Raw genomic sequence first — 17,477 nt, 5'->3', positions numbered from 1 at the left:
GAGAGAATCTCCCCAACCTGGAATTCCATACGTAAACTTCCTGCCTGCATTCATTCCCTAGTGCTGGGATTACAGACCTGTGAGCCAAGGAGAAGGGGGTAGGGGCAAAGCCCGGACCTTGTGTGGGCTAGGCAAGCACTCTTCCAACACCAATCCTTACTTTCTCACTTTTCCCAAAACTGCCCTTTTTTTCCACCCCCAGGTCTCAGGTCAAATATTAACTACTGCAGGGATGATGACTATACCTGCCTACGGACCTCCAAGCTACTCTGGAGGCAGGAGGACACCTTTGTGCCTGGAAATTGAAGCTAACTTGGGCACTATAGTGAGACCTGTCTCTTAAAAACAAAGATCTTCTCTAAGTGGCCTGAGTCCACCCTTCCTAACGAAGACCCATGCCTCCTATCCTAAAGCTCTACCATGGTACTCTGTTTTTACTCCCACACTTTTTTTTAAAGACAATATCTTGCTATGTAGCCGAGGCTAGCCTTGAACTTCCTATTGACCTCAAACTCCAGGCACTCCTGCTTCAGCCTTCCCAGTGCTGGGATTGCAGGTACACACCATGCCCTGATTTATTCTCCATGTTCTCGATTCCCAGTTATCATAGCTGAATGTATTCCAGAACTGGATTTCCTTTTTGTGTCTCCCTTACAGAATGTAATTCCAACCAGACAAGACTGTATTCCTCACTCCCACCTTTACTCACTGTATCCAGGATCATGGCTGAGTGGTTGAGAGCACTCAGTATAATATTTTCCACTTCTATCCATTTACTTGCAAATTTCACTTTTTGAAGATGTATTCATTTTTATGTACATGTACGTGCGTGCATGCGTGTGTGCGTTTTTTTTTTTTTTTTTTTTTTGAGACAGGGTCTCACTGTGTAGTTCCGGCTGGCTTGGAACTTGCTATGTAGAGCAAGTTGGCCTCGGTTTGCAGAAATTCTCTTGCCTCCATCTCCTAAGTGCTGGGCTATGGTGTGAACCTGTCCTGGAAACACGACTCATCCAGTTCCTAGCTCCTGAGCCCTTAATGCATATTGCAGCTACATGAAAAACCTTATTGTATCTCATCTGTGGGTTTTATGTATAAACAGACAGGGTTTCATGTAGCCTCAGACTTTCTATATAACATAGGGTGACTTTGAACTCCTGATCTTCGTGTGACCTGAATGCTCAGATGACAAGCATGTGCCACCATCCCTAGTTTATGCCAGCAATGGAATCCAGGGCTTTGTGCATGTGAGGCTACCAATTGAGTTACATCCTCAGCAAAGATCAGTTTTATTAACTGTTCAATTTGCTATTATTAAGTTTCTCAATAGCATTTAGAATGTGCCCCCCCCCACACACACACACTAACGTGATTAGTTCTAGCAACAAGGCTCCCCAACAGTGCCCATCCTGGAAGTAGGGAAAGGGGCTGGGGTGGGGTCCCAAGTTCCCAAACACTCACATTCATGTATTTCTGCACGGTGGTCCAGGGCAACTGATCCATCTGGTCCCTGGGAAGGGGAGAACTGGAAGGCAATGGAACCTGGCCTTAGGGACTAAAATCAATTCCGAGGGATACAGTCCTCCCTGTGCTGTCTGTTGAGAGCCTGGTTGGATGTGAGGCTAACAATCTGAGAACTGGGCTTCAGAGAAACCACTCACTGCGGGCGGATCTCTCATGCCAGACTCCTTGACCTGCCAAGGAGCGCTGGTCAAAACCTCATACTCGCGGTGTCTCTTGCGCCACCACGCGCTCATCTGAGGTATTGCAGGCTTCTTACCAGGGAGTGGTAGGAGAGGTTAGGAGGATGGGGCGCTCTTGCCTTGATTTCATTTTTGCCTAAAAGGTGCCTAAACAGGGTGGCCTTGCCTGCCCGGAGCTCTTGGTTTCAGCAGCCCGACTTCCCTTAGTCTTTTAGGTACCCCGACTGCGGTAAAACCCCACCCTTGGTTTCCCACAGAAAAGGATTCAGGAAGAGGAGCCAACATGAAGCAGAATTGATGTTTATTAAAAAACATTTTAAATATAGATTTTCAGCAGAGGGTTAAGGAACAGAAGACTCTGGGGAGGAAAGTCTAAGACTTGTGGTGTGCGTTTCTCCCAGAGTCCCCCTTCACTCTCTTTAAAATGGTGCTGTCTCCTATGTTGGTGGGGTTTGAAGCTGTTGTCGTGGAAGGCTTGCTAGGACCTTGGACAGGAGAGTTCAGAGGTCTACAGGGCAGGATGACCACCGATAAAGTAAAACTGTGCATTCCACGGTGCAGGAAGGGTCCAGGGGCTGAGATGTACAGGGCAGGATGACACTGATAAGTAAAGCTGCGCATTCCACGGGCTCAGGAAGGTAGGGGGGCATTCCTGTAAGCAGCGCCAGCTGTCTCTTTTTAAAAAGATTTATTTTTATTTTACAGAAAAGAATTTAGGCATGCCTTTAGTCCCAGCACTCGAGGCAGAGGCAGGTGGATTTCAATGCGTTTGAGGTCACCCTAGTCTTTATAGTGAATTCTAGACCAGCTAGGGTTACACAGTGAGACCCCCATCACAAAACAAACAAAAACAAAAAACCAAAGGAACAAAGGGGCTGGAGACATGGCTCAGTGGTTAAGAGCACGTGCTGCTGTTCCGGAGGACCCGAGTTCAGTTCCCAGCGCCCACTCAGTTGGCTCACAACTGTGTGTAACTCCAGCTCCTAAAGAGTCTGATGCCCCCGAGGGAACCTGCACTCATGTGAACACTGTGTCCCCCCATAATTAGAAATAATAAACTATATCTTAAAAAAATACAAGATTGAAATTTTGGAGGCTGGAGAGACGGCTAAGGTTTAAGTTAAGGGCACTGACTGCTCCTCCAGCGCGCTCACATGGTGGCTCACAACTCCAGGGATAGGAAATCTAAGGTTCTGTGCCGGCCCACTTAGGCTCTTACATCTGTGTGCTACATAAAACTCACGCAGGCAAACACACAATAAATCTTCTTAAAAAAAGACTACAGTTTTTATTTTTAAATGTAGTTCATTTTATACGAAGAGGTGTTTTGCCTTCATGTGGACCTGTGCACCATGTGCCTGCAGTACCCACTGACGTCAGAAGAGGGCGCTCTACCTATTGAGCTACATCCTCAACCCAGGACACTGAAAAGCGGAACTAAAGAACAAAATAAACCATGTCTCCGCCTGCTCCTTAGCCAGCTGCCTTGATTTACAACCTTTAGAATTATCTACACATAAAAACATTCTGTAGTTTTAATTTTTTTCTAGTTCACTTTACTTCTTTGGCTAACTCCAGTCAGTGACTTTAATAATAGACTTAAATGGCCAAAAAATAATATGTTATTTTAAGAAAACTACTTTTGCAAATTACTGTCTTCTCGGTGTACAGTAAGTTCTGATGGCAACAAACCTTTTTTTAGCACAGCAACTCCTCACTAGTCCTGTGGAAAGAGAAAGGGCCCCTGAAGAACTTGACGCATAAAGGATCATAATTATTTCACTGACAGACTTTTAGTAGCATGCCCTAAAAGGATGGCGTGTAAAGAAAGACACAATAACAATGTATTATTTCAAAATGTGTATTTAAGGTCATTTCATCAAAATGAAGCAGAATCACACTTGGAGAGCATAAATCAGCTATCTTAATCTTTTTTTTTTTAAGATTTATTTATTTATTATCTATACACAGTGTTCTGCTTGCTTGCATGTACCTGAACACCAGAAGAGGGCACCAGACCTCATTACAGATGGTTGTGAGCCACCGTGTGGTTGCTGGGAATTGAACTCAGGACCTCTGGAAGAGCAGCCAGTGCTCTTAACCGCTGAGCCACCTCTCCAGCCCCTATCTTTATCTTTTAAGGTGCATTTTCACCTGGGCTTCATTCGGCCTCTGCTGCTTGAGGTGTTCTTGCAGGCATCATTCCCACAGAACACTGAGGCTGGTGGCTTCTCCTGAACTGGGAGACGGGACCCTAACAGAACCATGTACCTTGGATACATTAGAAATTCCAAAAACCCCATGGAATCTCAAAAAACTTAATAGCAGCCAGGGAAATGCACTGACAACACAAAACCGAGGCACTCCTTTATACTAGCCACACAAATATTCCACCAAGAGTTAATGCACTCCGGGATTACATCTACTCAAAGGGAATCTCAGTTAAAGTCCTCACTAATTAAATAACACTTTACATTAGGGCCCATTACGTCCCGGCGATTACTGAACAATGTGCAGCACTGAGTTATAGCTAATGATGCCGGCCCACGGCCATTGCTGACCTTGTGCTCACCTTTCATGGCACTCTCCTTTGTTTCCAACAGAAGATTCTGCAGAACGCAATGATGAGCATCTCCCCCTTCCAGCCCATTTCACTCTACAAGCCGTCTTACACTCTGCTACGATTGCTTTCTTAGATGTAGAACTTCAGCCAGCAGCAGGAGGAGCCTGGGAAACTTAAGCTGAGCACTGGACTCCCAGGTCATCTGCTCAGTTACTTTATGTTCAAGTCTTGCACACAGCTGCTGTAGGCTGAGCTTCTGGGCACGCTGGCATGGAGGTAAGGGAAAGGCAAACTACCCTTGTCACTCACTCTGAATAGGCTGAGGATGCCTACACTTGCTTATCTCTACAGTGTGGTCCAAGGCTTGCACCTCCTGGCCTGTGGTCCACAGGGGAGGAGGATGGGCGACGCTGACCTGCTAAGATGCCCTTCACTCTGCATCGGCTTTCCAGCAATGTGAGCTGGCGTGGCTAGGATTCCGAACTTGAGGGCTTAGCAAGCCACACTTGATAAGCTGTGTGCACTTGGGAAACTCAGAAACAAGGCCTTTCAGGATGCTGAGTAGATTACAGAATCTGCAAATGAACTCCTCAAAATCACCAATGACTAACATATACAGATCTAGCTAGAGACAGGGGTTGAGATTGACTTGACTGTGAGTCAGTCACACAGTCTGAATAGTTCATTGTGAGGAAGTTAATTACACTGCTAATGTTTTCTGCCTTATAGGAAGAGACAAATTAGCATAAGCAAATCACAAGTTAAGATGACAAGCTAAACCTCTGTTTCCACTCATTAGAGGAAACCACAGGCGCGTGCAGTTAAGCCTCTGTGGGAATGAGGGATGTGGGCTAGGAAGCAGGGCCGGCAGCTCCGGTTTCTACAAACAGAATCAGAGCCAATGATGATACTGAGTTTGAGCTGAGGCAACTTTTCATCCCAACTGAAAGCCACAGAATGCTGTCACAGTCTCATCTGTCACGATCAGGGCCTGTGCTCAGGGCAGCACGGTCAAGGCCACAGTCCCTCTCTGCTGCTGTAGAATGGCGACAGCTTGCTCGTGTGTAACACCTTCCAGGGGCTCGCCGTTGACAGCTAAGATCTGGTCACCTCGTTTTAATCGGCCATCCTCTGCAGCTGCTCCCTATGAACGAGAAACATGACGAACTTACTAGAAATATTGCATGAAATTATCTTCAGTTATATAAACTATAAAGTATATATGAAGCTCTAGTGAATTCCCTTCCATATTTGTTAACATTGTATAATCTGAATAAAACATCCCAGATCCAAAATAGTGCTGTCCTGAAGACTTTAGACCCGGCATGCTCAGTCTACGCTCTCATGATGCTCAATCTCATGTCTCACACTGCCCAGGGCTTCCAAACATCACCCCTAAATTTCCTAAGTTAGCATGTATCATCATCATCATCCCTTCCTCCCTCCCTCTCTCCCTCCCTCCTTTCCTTCTTCCCTTCTTTCCTTCCTTCCTTCTTTTTCTACAGGGTCCCATTGTAACTCTGCTGACCTAGAACTCACTATGTAGCCCAGGCTGGCCCCAGAGTCATAGAGATCACCTGCCTCTACCTTCTGAGGAGGCCTATTTCTTTGTTTGTTTGTTTTTTTTTTGGTTTTTCGAGACAGGGTTTCTCTGTGTAGCTTTGCGCCTTTCCTGGAGCTCACTTGGTAGCCCAGGCTGGCCTCGAACTCACAGAGATCCGCCTGGCTCTGCCTCCCGAGTGCTGGGATTAAAGGCGTGCGCCACCACCGCCCGGCTAGAGGAGGCCTATTTCTTGTTGGCTGCTGAGAGGACCAAGACCTCAGGTGGCTTTGACTTTGAAGTTTCTTTCTAAGACTTATTTTAAAAAACTACGTGCCTGTGTGTGTAGGTATGCACACATGAGTGCAGGTGCCTGAGGGAGGCCAGAGTCATCAGACTCCCCTGCAGCTGCAGCTCCAGGCAGTTATGAGCACATTGGTGCTGGGGGCCCAACTGTGTAAGATCAGCGCACCCTTAACTCCTGAGCCATCTTTCCAGCTCATGAATTTGAAGTTTTCAACTGATCACGCACTGGCCGACAGCATCTAAGAGCCTGCTAGTCAGATGGACTCTCAGTTTCCACATGCTCACAGCACCTGTGATGTAGACATGTCAGGTTTCTAGAGTGGTGAAGAGTCACTACAGGCTATATTAAATAACCTTTTAGTCAAGGAAGATAATTATTAAAAAGTTTTGATGTATAAACCACACCCAACGTTTCACAGCTCCAGAAGCCCGAGAAGGGAGAGATTCTGAGGCAAGCGTCCTATCTGAAGGCAGCTTGGGGGACGTTAGAGTTCCACACTCTGTGTGTGGGAGAAACAATGTCAGGATCATTTTAGAAAAGCTTTACCAGGGGGGAAAATCTCTGTCAGCTTTAGGTTTATTGATTCTCTAATTTATTTTGTAACTCGGATATCCTGGCCAAATTTATCGAGCAAAAGGAAAAAGAGGAAGGCTCAGTGATGTCCAATGCGACAGGTGATGGTGATTGTTATTATTTGCACTGGAATGTGCTTTCAGAATATTTTTACATTCAGTGTGTGTGCACGCGCACACATCTGTCACCACGCATGTGTGGAGGTCAGAGGACAACTTTTGGGAGTCGGCTCTTTCTTTCCACCGTGTTGGTTTGGGGGATCAAAGATAAGCCACCAAGCTTGCAGACAAGTTCCTGCAGCAAGTGAACCATCTTGACAGCCCCAGAACAGTCTTCTACCAAGACTGACTACACTAGGTGGGCTAGGAACCAGGGCTTAGACATTTTTTTTTCTTCTTTTAAATTCAGAAATTTTAATTTTTAGGTAGGTTTCACTTAAAAAAAAAAAAAAATCACGCAGGCGGCACACCTTTAATCCCAGCACTCTGGAGGCAGAGCCAGGCGGATCTCCGTGAGTTCAAGGCCAGCCTGGGCTACCAAGTGAGTTCCAGGAAAGGTGCAAAGCTACACAGGGAAACCCTGTCTCGAAAAACAAAAACAAACAAACAAACAAACAAAATCACATTCCAGCCAGGTGCATGCCCTTAATCCCAGCACTTGGGAGGCAGAGAGGCAGGAGGATCTACAGAGTTAGTTCTAGGACAGTCAGGGCTACAGAGAAACCTTATCTCAAAAAGCAAAGCAAAGCAAAGCAAAACAAAAGAACACATCCCTTAAAAAATAAAACACACCACAAACAACTCCCAAAACCAAACTAGGTGTGGTGACTCATGCCTACAATCTAGGGGGCAGGACCTGGGGGGAGGGGGAGGGGATGGAGTAGGTGGGGGGTGGTTCAAGGTCATCCTTGGCTACATCAAGAGTTTAAGGCCAGCCTGAGCTACATGAGCTCCTATCTCAAAAGTGAAACAACTCCCCCAACAAAACCAAAGGAAACCAACTTACAAGGATGGTCACTAGTCACCAGTACGGCTGTTACTCCCTTGGGAGCTTCTAGAGGACGCCTGTCCAGGGGATGTCCGCCAAGGGCTTCCCACAGCACTTCAGAGTGCTCACCACTCCCGCTCACTACATCCCACTCCAATGTCATTATTTTCCTTCTTTGATTTTCTTTTTTGGATGTATTTATTTATTTTTAGACAGTGTCTCACTCTGCAGCCAAAACTGGCCTCAAACTTCAAGGCGCTCTCTCCCAGGCCTCAGTCTTCGACATATCTGGAGATGGTCGCTTTCAAACGCACCGGAGTACATATGGATGTCACTTTCAGCTAGGTGTGCTGATGACATCCCCACCCACGCTGGCCTCTGGGAAGCACAGACAGGTGCAGCTAGCCAGCTGGCTGCTCTCTAGCCCAAGGCAAAGGCCTTCCAGCTTTCTGGACCACAGCTAACATGGCATGGGCATCATGAAGTGAGTCAGCCATGTGGTGGCATTGTGTTCCCCGAAATACTGTGCACGCTAATAAACTTATCTGGGGTCAGAGACAGAACAGCCACAATATTAAACATGGAGGATAGGCAGTGGTAGCACACGCCTTTAATACTAGCATTCCAGAGTCCAGAGGCAGAAATCCCCCTGGATCTCTGTGAGTTCAAGGCCACATTGGAAACAGCCAGGCATGGTGACTCACGCCTTTAATCCCAGAAAGTGAGCCTTTAATCCCAGGGAGTGATGGCAGAAAGCAGAAAGATATATAAGGCGCGAAGACCAGAAACTAGAAGCATTTGACTGGTTAAGCTTTCAGGCTTTCGAGCAGCAGTTCAGCTGAGATCCATTCTGGATGAGGACTCAGAAGCTTCCAGTCCAAGGAAACAGGACCAGCTGGGGAATTGAGGAAGCTGTGGCTTGTTCTGCTTCTCTGATCTTCCAGCGCTCACCCCAATAACTGGCCTCAGGTTTGATTTTATTAATAACACCTAAGATTCCTGCTACACAGCCATGCTGGGTGTATCATGGAGGCAGACGCAGAATGGCAGGGCCCCTGCAGCCTTACACTCCAGAGCAGAGGCTGCCAAAGCCAGCCACCTGCAACAGTGCCCCTTGCGAATAATGGTCACAACCACTCGTGCTGTCACACGTGTCTCTGGAGGCCAGCGTGTGTATCTGCCTCACGATCGCTCAGGCTGGGCACCGGCCCTGTGAAACCGCCTCTGATGAGTCGCTGCCGTTCATCGGCCGAGTCGCACTTCTGCCTACGTGTGATAACCACCCTCCACCAAGAGGGACACATGGCTAAATATGGGGCTGTCTAGAGTTACCCAAAAGCAAACACCCCTTGATTCAAGAGTCCAGGTAGCAGGCAAGATGTGTGCAAGTAACAGCAAGCTTGTGTTAATATTAGCAAAACTTTCTAGGAAGATAGAGGGTCTATCTTTACTTCTTTGGAAACCTTTTCTGTCATGCAGTGGTGGCGCACGCCTTTAATCCCAGCACTTGGGAGGCAGAGGCAGGTGGATCTCTGTGAGTTCCAGGTCAGTCTGGTCTGCAGAGTAAGTTCCAGGACAGTCAAATCTACACAGAGAAACCCTGTCTCAAAACAAACAAACAAACAAACAAACAAACAAACAAAACAAAAAACAAGGATAAAAGAAAACTTTTCTTTCTTTTTTAAAAAATAGCTGGGTATGGTGACTTGCACATTCAATCCCAACAGAGGCAGGCGGATCTCTGTGAGTTTGAGGCCAGCCTGGTCTACAGAGTGAGTTCCAGGACAGTCAGGGCTGTTACACAGAGAAACCCTGTCTTGAAACAAACAAACAAACAAACAAACAAATAACTATTTAAAATATTTTTTAATTCTGTGAGAACTTCATACACTATATTTCACCAAGAGCCTTTCTTTCTTTAGGAATATGATTCAATAGAAAGCCACTGGATCAATGAATGAATGAATGATTGTAGTTTTAAAAGTGAACAGTAAGAAGCCAGGCGTGGCGGCACATGCCTGACATGCACACTCAGCAGGTAGGATCAGGAGATCAAAGGTTGAGGCAAGACAGCTCCAGGGCAGCCTGAATGAGCTGCTACAGCAACAACGAATGAGCCAAAACATAAATTCACAAACGAATGAGCCAAAACATAAATTCACAAACAAGTGAAAGAGAAAGGCAGGATGTTGATCCTAAGGACTTTTCACAGGTCTTCAAAATTTAAGATAAAATTAAATGCTAATCTACAACTCACACTGAAATTAAAAGTGATTATTCTAGAAGCCACATAGAAGCAGCAGGAGTAGAGGACACTGATTACCTGGGGCATGCTGAGAGTAGTGTGAGGTTGTTATTTGCTGTTTTGTGTTCTTTATTTAAGACAGGTTCTAAAATGTAGCCCAGGTTGACCTTGAACGTACAGTGATGACCTGTGTCAGCCTTCTGAGTGCTGGGATTACAGGTGTGTGCCCCTACCTGGTTTGGAAATAGTGTTTACTTCCTGAATCACCATGATTCGGTATTAGACCAACTTATCAAGTACCCAGGGGAGAAACTTAAGCCAACAATTTCTCAGTGATCTGAAGATTGCAGAGCTTCTACCCCAGCTCTCTGCTGCCTGGCATTGTGTGAGTGCGTACACATGGTGTGTGTGTGTGTGTGTGTGTGTGTGTGTGTGTGTGTGTGTATACAGGTGAAGTTGTGTGTGTGTGTGTGTGCGCGTGTACAGATGAAGTTGTGTGTGCCGGCCTCTGCATGTTTTTTTTGTGGAAGCTAGAGGCTAATGTTGGATATCTTCCTCTATCCTTATCCTTATTTATTTCCACTTTTATTTTTTGAGGTAGTGTCTCTCACACCTGGAGCTCCCCCATTCAGCTGGACTGGCTGCCTTGTGAGCCTGGGACCGCCTGCCTCTGCCCCACAGTGCTGCTCTCTGTGAGTGTTGGCGTCTCAACTCACTCTTCGTGCTCGCAAAGCAGACGCCTTACCCACTAAGCCAGCTCTATAGCCCCATGACAGTCCTCCCCCACTCTCTCCTGGAACTCACTCTGTAGACCAGGTTGGCCTTGAACTCACAGAGATCCACTTGTCTCTGCCTCCTGAGTGTAAGTGTTGGGATCAAAGGTGTGCGCCACCACACCAAGACCCTGATTTTCTTTCTTAAAGCACAAAGCTGAATCCCTTTCAGCCTAGAATAGAATAATGCATCCGAAGTCGGCCTCCAGAGCGGGCGCTGCTGAAGATGCTCCTCGAATCTGTGAGTGGCAGCTTCCTCACGCAGTACAGAGAAAACTGCTTCTTAGGATCCCACTGCTGTGACACTGTCTTCCCTGGTAGGCCGTTTCCTATGAGACCTAAATGAAATGCCACCCTCCCATTAGCGCAACCCACAGCAAGCCAGTACAAAGCACTCAAGAATCTCACTAGTGTTGATTTTAGAAGAACAGTAAAAAGGAAAAAAATACCTTTGCAAATACAGTCTTGACATAAATTGGCAGGTCTCCGTGTGGACTTCCATAACCCCCTACAATACTAAGCCCCAATCCTGCAGAGCCTTTCTCCAAAGTAATAATCTTAGGTGCAGGTGTTCTGAAAGCACAACGCATGCTGTTTAATTTGAGGGCAGACACTGAGAGGGAGTTCATTTTAATGGAAGCACACAGACTTGAGAGAGACTTCCATACTGCGAAGCTATGAATGCCATTTTATCAAATCAGACTCTGAGCGAGCGATCTGGAAACGTTGTTGTACATTTTTCATGCCACATCAGCTCATCACCAATGTTCTTGTGGTTTAGGGCTCTCTCTTGCAAAGAGTCCACTGCTTTCTAATTAAAATAGTCACTACATCAGCAACACACCTTTCTCCATGCATGGCTCCATCCTCCTCCTTTCTTATGTGACCTCAGTTGGCCTTGAACATCTCAACCTCTTGCTTTTAGCCTCCTAAGTTCCGAGATTTGGGGCATCAGCTATTATACCCATCTTTATGCTTGGCTCTTAATTAATTCACTTTGTTTCATTCGCTGGGATCTTGTGTAGCCTGGGCTGGCCTCTTGTCTGTGTGGTGTGGTGTGTGTGTGGTACTGGAGATAGTACCAATGGCCTTGTGCCCTCTAGGCTCCTAGGAGCTGCAGCACTGAGCTACACCTCAGCCTGTTTTCTTTTTATTCTATTTTATTTTTGAGACAGAGTTTTGCTAAGTTATGAAGGGTCACCATGTAGCTCAGACTGGCCTTGAGATCATGATGCTCCTGCCTCAGTGTCCCGAACAGCATGAATTCTTGGCATTCTAGGCATGTATGATAAGGCTTGGTACAATTTTTTTCTTTTCTTTTCTTTTTTTTTTTTTTTTGGTTTTTTTCAAGACAGGGTTTCTCTGTGTAGCTCTGGCTGTCCTGGATCTTGCTCTGTAGACCAGGCTGGCCTCGAACTCACAGAGATCCACCTGCCTCTGCCTCTGAGTGCTGGGATTAAAGGCATGAGCTACCATCTCCTGGCTGCTTGGCCTAATTTTTAGTGTGTTATATGTAATATATATACTTTAATGTGCTTGTGTACATGTACATGTCAAAGTCAGAGAACAATTTTTAGGGTTCACGTCTGTCTTCTACCATGGGGTTCTGGGGACTGAACTCGGGTTGCCAGTCTTGGCAGCCAGTGCCTTTGCCCACCGAGCCGTCTTGCCAAGCCCCCTTCCCCCATTTTGAATCATGCTTTGAGCTGTAGCTCAGGTTAACCTGTAACTCACTCTGTAGCTCAGACTAGCCTTGAACTCACAGCAATCAATACTCCTTCCTCAGCCTCCTGAGAGCTAGGATCACAGGCATGAGCCACCTTCACACCCAGATAAGCTTTTAACCTTATCAAAAATCCAGAACTATGCTGTGGTTTCAAGTCTGACCTACTCTGTTTAAAGGAGGAGGAGACGTGTGGATTGCAGAGCCAGCAGTACACAGCCTGCCGTCCCCAGGGACTTGGGGCACTTGGGAACTGATGCCCTTTCCTGTCCACGTGCCCCAGCGCTCCTCCTAGGGTGGGAAGACCCTCTTCCCGGTCCACCTGCCTCCTTCAGGAGGATGGGCCCAGTCTTTCTGTCCCTGGTCCCGATTCCACACTACTGTAATTAGCACATCTTTCCCTCTCCCTGGCTACCTGTTCCTTCTATCTTAGCTATCCACGTGCTCCCAGGAAACTCATGACCATAGCTGTCTAACAGGAACTAAGATCCAGGAGAGAAGTGGGTCACCAGTGTGAAGCGAGATGGGTCAAGACAACCTGTTCCAAATGTGTGACCAAGATTTTCGTCAGTGTGGAAGTCTTCTCTCTCAGACAACATTACAAAAATTTAAATCACATTGTGTGCTCAAGCCATCTAATCTCAGCTTACTAGTTTTCTTTCGACACAGGGTCTCATGTAGCCAGTGCTGGCCCTGAACTGGCTATGTAGCCAAGGGTCACCTTGAATTTCTGATCCTTATGTTTCCATCTCCCAACGGCTGGGATTAGAGGCTTGAAACACCAGGCTTCGTTTTATGTGGTACAGGGGATCAAACCAAAGGCTTCATGCATGCTAGGCAAGTGCTGTACCAACTGAGAAACGTCTCAGCCCTTTCCACGTTATACTATCCAAAGGGTTAAAACCCAAAGGAATTCTGGGGTCTCCATCCCTACCTTCTGGTTTGTGGTGGGAGGGTCTCTTTCTTTTCATTTTGAGACAGAGCTGTGCCATATAGCCCTAGCTGGCCTTAAACTCAGTGTCCTCCTGCTTCTGCTTAAAACCTGGGATTACAGGTGTGTATCACCATGCCTGCCTGGCTCCAGGATGTACACAGTCCATACTGACAACATACCTTGTTTTGTGGCAGCATGCACGTCTGAGAGGCAGAGCCACTTGTTATGAACTTAGCCATTCATGTATCAGAAAACCGTGAAGGGGTATGTGACCTCTGATTATGCTGTTCTGATTAAACATCCCCCGGAAGTTTGCCTAACTTATTTTTGGGTTGGTTTCCATCTGGCTGACACTAATAAGCACTGCTTGTTGATGTAATTTTATTTTTTAAAGAGCAGTTGTTCACTGCTATAGTCTGTGCTGTACAAATTATAGATGCTTTTGAATGCCACCCTGCTTAGCCTGATTCTTTCAGAACTCACCATTAGCTTCTCCAATTACCCCACCAACACACACCCCAAGTCAGGCCCATGGCAATGGCTTCAAGGACCCTGAGCTCCCTAAACTTAATTACCCTTACTGGCCCTTCCACAGTCATTAATTTACAGGTCTACGTTTCCATTCAGGCTAGGTAGGGCCACCTCTTTACAAACATTCCTGTGTCTGAATCCTCAGAACTCAGTTCCAGGACAGTGTCTGGCCTTAGAGAGGTGCTCAACAAACATCTGTTGAAATAACGAACTGTCCCTACATGGAACGGAGATGATATCATGAGTAAGGCTGGGCCTGTCTCTCTCTGTGGCCTCATGAGCATGCTCAACGATGGCCTAGCAGCTGCACCTAGCCTGATTCTGACGCTTTTGCGGACATGACCTCCCTTGCCAAGGACACTGGGAGAGAAATTGAAGTGCTCAAGGTTATCAGATTAGAACTAGTCTCAGGGCCACCCAGTCCTTAGGACCTGCACACCTGGGCCCACTCGCAATCTGGACCGTGTGTCATCTGGAGCATGTCAATTTACCTCATAATACCTTAATATTTCTTCTTTGAAAATTATTTTTATAATTATGAATATGTGGTGCTTGTGTGTCTGTGGGAATGCAGACACCTGCGGAGTCAAGAAGAGGGTGCTGGATCATCTGGAGCTGGAGTTGTAGGTGACCGCAAACGACCTAACGCGGCTGCTGGGAACTGAACTCAGGTCCTCTTGAAAAACAGTATATGCGCTTCACCTCTGAGTCACCTTCTCAAGCCCTGCCTTAACATTTCCTTCTCTCTTTCACTTTTTAAAAAAATAATTTATTAAGATTTATTTATTTTATGTATATGGTGCTCTATCCACATGGACACTTTATGCCAGAAGAGGGCATCTGATCCCATTATAGATGGTTGTGAGCCACCATATAGTTGCTGGGAATTGAACTCAGGACCTCTCGAAGAGCTGCCAATGCTCTTAGCTACTGAGCCATCTCTCAGGCCCTCTTTCTATCAAGCCAGGGTTTCTCTGTTATGTAGCTCAGGCTGGTCTTGAACTCATAGAGTGCTTCCTCTCCCTCCCTGGCGCTGGGATTAAAGGTGTGACCACTATGCCTGGCAGAGACTCGTTTTTTTTAATACACTCCCATGTTAGCTGTGGATCTGTTTGTGCTGACAGCTCCCTGCTGGAAGCTGTGGAGTTAGAGCAAAGGACCAGGTAGAAGGGCAGCACTGTTCTTCCATGAAGACCTGGGCTTTAATCTTACTGTTTTCATCATGCAGCTCATGGTGGCCTTGGCCTTGCAAAGTGCTGGGACTACGTGTATGAGATTTTTCTTTTCTTTCTTTTCTTTTCTTTTCTTTTCTTCTCTTCTCTTCTCTTCTCTTCTCTTCTCTTCTCTTCTCTTCTCTTCTCTTCTCTTCTCTTCTCTTCTCTTCTCTTCTCTTCTCTTTCTTTCTTTCTTTCTTTCTTTCTTTCTTTCTTTCTTTCTTTCTTTCTTTTTTTATAGATAGGATGTCATGTACTCGAGACTTGTCTTAAGCTTGCTATATAAATCAAGACTGGGTTTGGACATCTGGCCCTTCTGCCCTAGCTCTTGGTACTGGGGTTATCAGTGCCGGTTACCACGTCCAGTGTTATGTGGTACTGAGAACTGAACCCAGGGCACTGGAAACGCTAGGGAGCACTCTACCAACTGAGCGAAGGCCCTCGTCTCTCCTCCCTGACTCTCTCCTACAGAAATGCTATTTTAGTATTTCAGCACATCTGATGGCATGTATTACAAGGAAAAAGTAGAGCTGAGTTAATATTCTTTATCGGACGCACCCCAAGTATCATTCAGATTGATAAACTAAGACGCCCTAAATAAAGCCCCTTGTGGATGGCTGTGATCATGAGCCCCGTAAGTGAACTATCAACCAACAGCATTTACTGAGCACACACTGCGACCAGGTGCTGAGAGTGAGGGACAGCTTCAGGCAGCAGGGCTCACAGTGCAGCTGGCCTCCGCCTGTCTGGTAGAATAACCCTAGGGCACCTGCTAAGACCAGATGCCCGACTCTCCTGGGGACCGTGTCCTCAGAGAGGTCAGAAGACAGTTTGTGAGTTGGTTTTCTCCTTCTACTATGTGGGACGTAGGGATGGAACTCGGGCCATCAGACTTGGTGGCAAGTGCCTTTCCCTGCGGAACCATCTTGCTGGCCTCCTGTTCTTATTCTTACATCACTGTAGTTCTAGAAACACTGCTTTAATGAACAACTCTGCAGTGACTAGCTGTAATGAACACTCCAGCAAAGGGGACCTTTGATTTCAAAGGAACAAGATTTCACCTCGGAACAAGGTTTTAGCTCAGTGGGTTAAGGAAATGTGACTCCTTATACCTTAGAGCAGGGTGGACCTGGGCTATCAGCCTGCAGTTCCTTAGGACAGAGCACAGGCTCGCGTCAAAAAACCAAACAGCAGTGTGAGTGCAGGCCCTGCCGTGGTCTCTGAAGGATCCTAGGGTGGAACACAGCTTTGTGTGAAATGAGGAGCCCTGGTTCCTGGTCAGACCTAGTCTAGATCCGGAGAACGTAGCACGCACGTTCCTCTACTTGGACATCGCATACCCCTTAGAAGCCGGAGCTCAGGAGCGAGGCCCCTCTGCATTAGAATACTCACTCTGTGTCTTCGGGATGACCGTCAGCAGTCGTGGAGCCAAGCTGGGAGCCTGTAGACATGATTTCAAGCTGAGTTGCTATGGCACTTATATTGGTATCTGCCACAACCTGGGGGCGGGGGATGACAAGACATTTTACTATAAGCTGCAAGAGTTCTAGAGAATCCGTGGTTGCAGTCAATCCTCATTCAGCTTACATACAGCACTGGACAGGACGGATTACTCATTTTCTCTCTTTTTCCCTTACCCCCCTTTCTCTTTCTCCTCTCCTCCCCCATGCTTCTCCCTTTCTTCTCCCCCACTTCCTAAGACAGGAAGCTGAATTCGTAATCTTCCTGCTGCAGCCTCCCCAGTGCATGGGGGTGCTGGGCTGGAAGGTCTGATTCTCCCTCATAAACTGTTTCCTTCACGTGACTCCCTGTGATGGCTGCCTCCCAGGCCCTTCTTTATTCTTTTGAGGAACTGGGGGCTGAACTCGGAGCCTCCTGGCGAGCACGCGATCACTCACCTGTGCCCCCAGTTGCTCCTTTTAAAACTTCAACAGAACAGAATAGGCAGGGTCTTCGTGAGCCGCATAGGCTGTCTGGGGGCTGGTCCTTCCTCAGCCTCCCAAGAGCTGCTGGGATCACAGGCTGTGGCCACTGGGCCCAGCGCCAGCTAGTACACTCTTCCACCTGTCTGACTTTGCCTTCCTCTCTTGCAGACCCCTGTGCAGCGTGACAGGACCAGTTCCTGGGTTCCTGGTCTTTTTCGTCTACAGCGTCGCATGCTGAGTTTAAGTACCACCTAGTGATGATAATCTCCAACTCTATCTCCAGCCCTCCCACACTTAGGTCCAAATCCACATGATGTGGGCCCACTGCGCTCCCCAGGGTGGCGTCTATCAGGAACCCATAGCTAACATGTCCCCAGCCCTCTGCCCACAGCCTGTGCCCCTGTACCCTTCTGCATCCCAGATGACCACGACCTGTTCTCGACGTTTCACAAACACTTTGGC

The 17,477-nt window shown here is 47.0% G+C and overlaps 1 protein-coding gene across 15 annotated transcripts in view; it reads right to left on the bottom strand.

Annotated features, from left to right (window-relative positions):
- Positions 1-3,547: 3,547 nt before the first annotated feature.
- Positions 3,548-17,477, bottom strand: part of Patj (PATJ crumbs cell polarity complex component) — a 330,512-nt gene continuing 316,582 nt past the window's right edge. For 7 of the 15 annotated variants that reach the window (XM_076564536.1, XM_042271444.2, XM_042271443.2 and 4 more), the window contains 3 exons: positions 16,483-16,589; positions 11,138-11,261; positions 3,548-5,407 (listed from right to left, as the gene is read on the bottom strand). In XM_076564536.1, the coding sequence (XP_076420651.1) occupies positions 5,261-5,407; positions 11,138-11,261; positions 16,483-16,589 (378 nt within the window). In that variant the 3' untranslated portion in view covers positions 3,548-5,260. The remainder of the gene's footprint in view (positions 5,408-11,137; positions 11,262-16,482; positions 16,590-17,477) is intronic. The other 8 variants (XM_076564541.1, XM_042271446.2, XM_076564540.1 and 5 more) reach the window with 3 other exon arrangements.

This window comes from Peromyscus maniculatus, chromosome 2 (genome assembly GCF_049852395.1).
Source record: "Peromyscus maniculatus bairdii isolate BWxNUB_F1_BW_parent chromosome 2, HU_Pman_BW_mat_3.1, whole genome shotgun sequence".
In the NCBI taxonomy this organism is placed as follows: domain Eukaryota; kingdom Metazoa; phylum Chordata; class Mammalia; order Rodentia; family Cricetidae; genus Peromyscus; species Peromyscus maniculatus.
The sequence above is the reverse complement of the archived record's forward strand: the minus strand, read 5'-3'. Positions and strand labels throughout refer to the sequence as shown.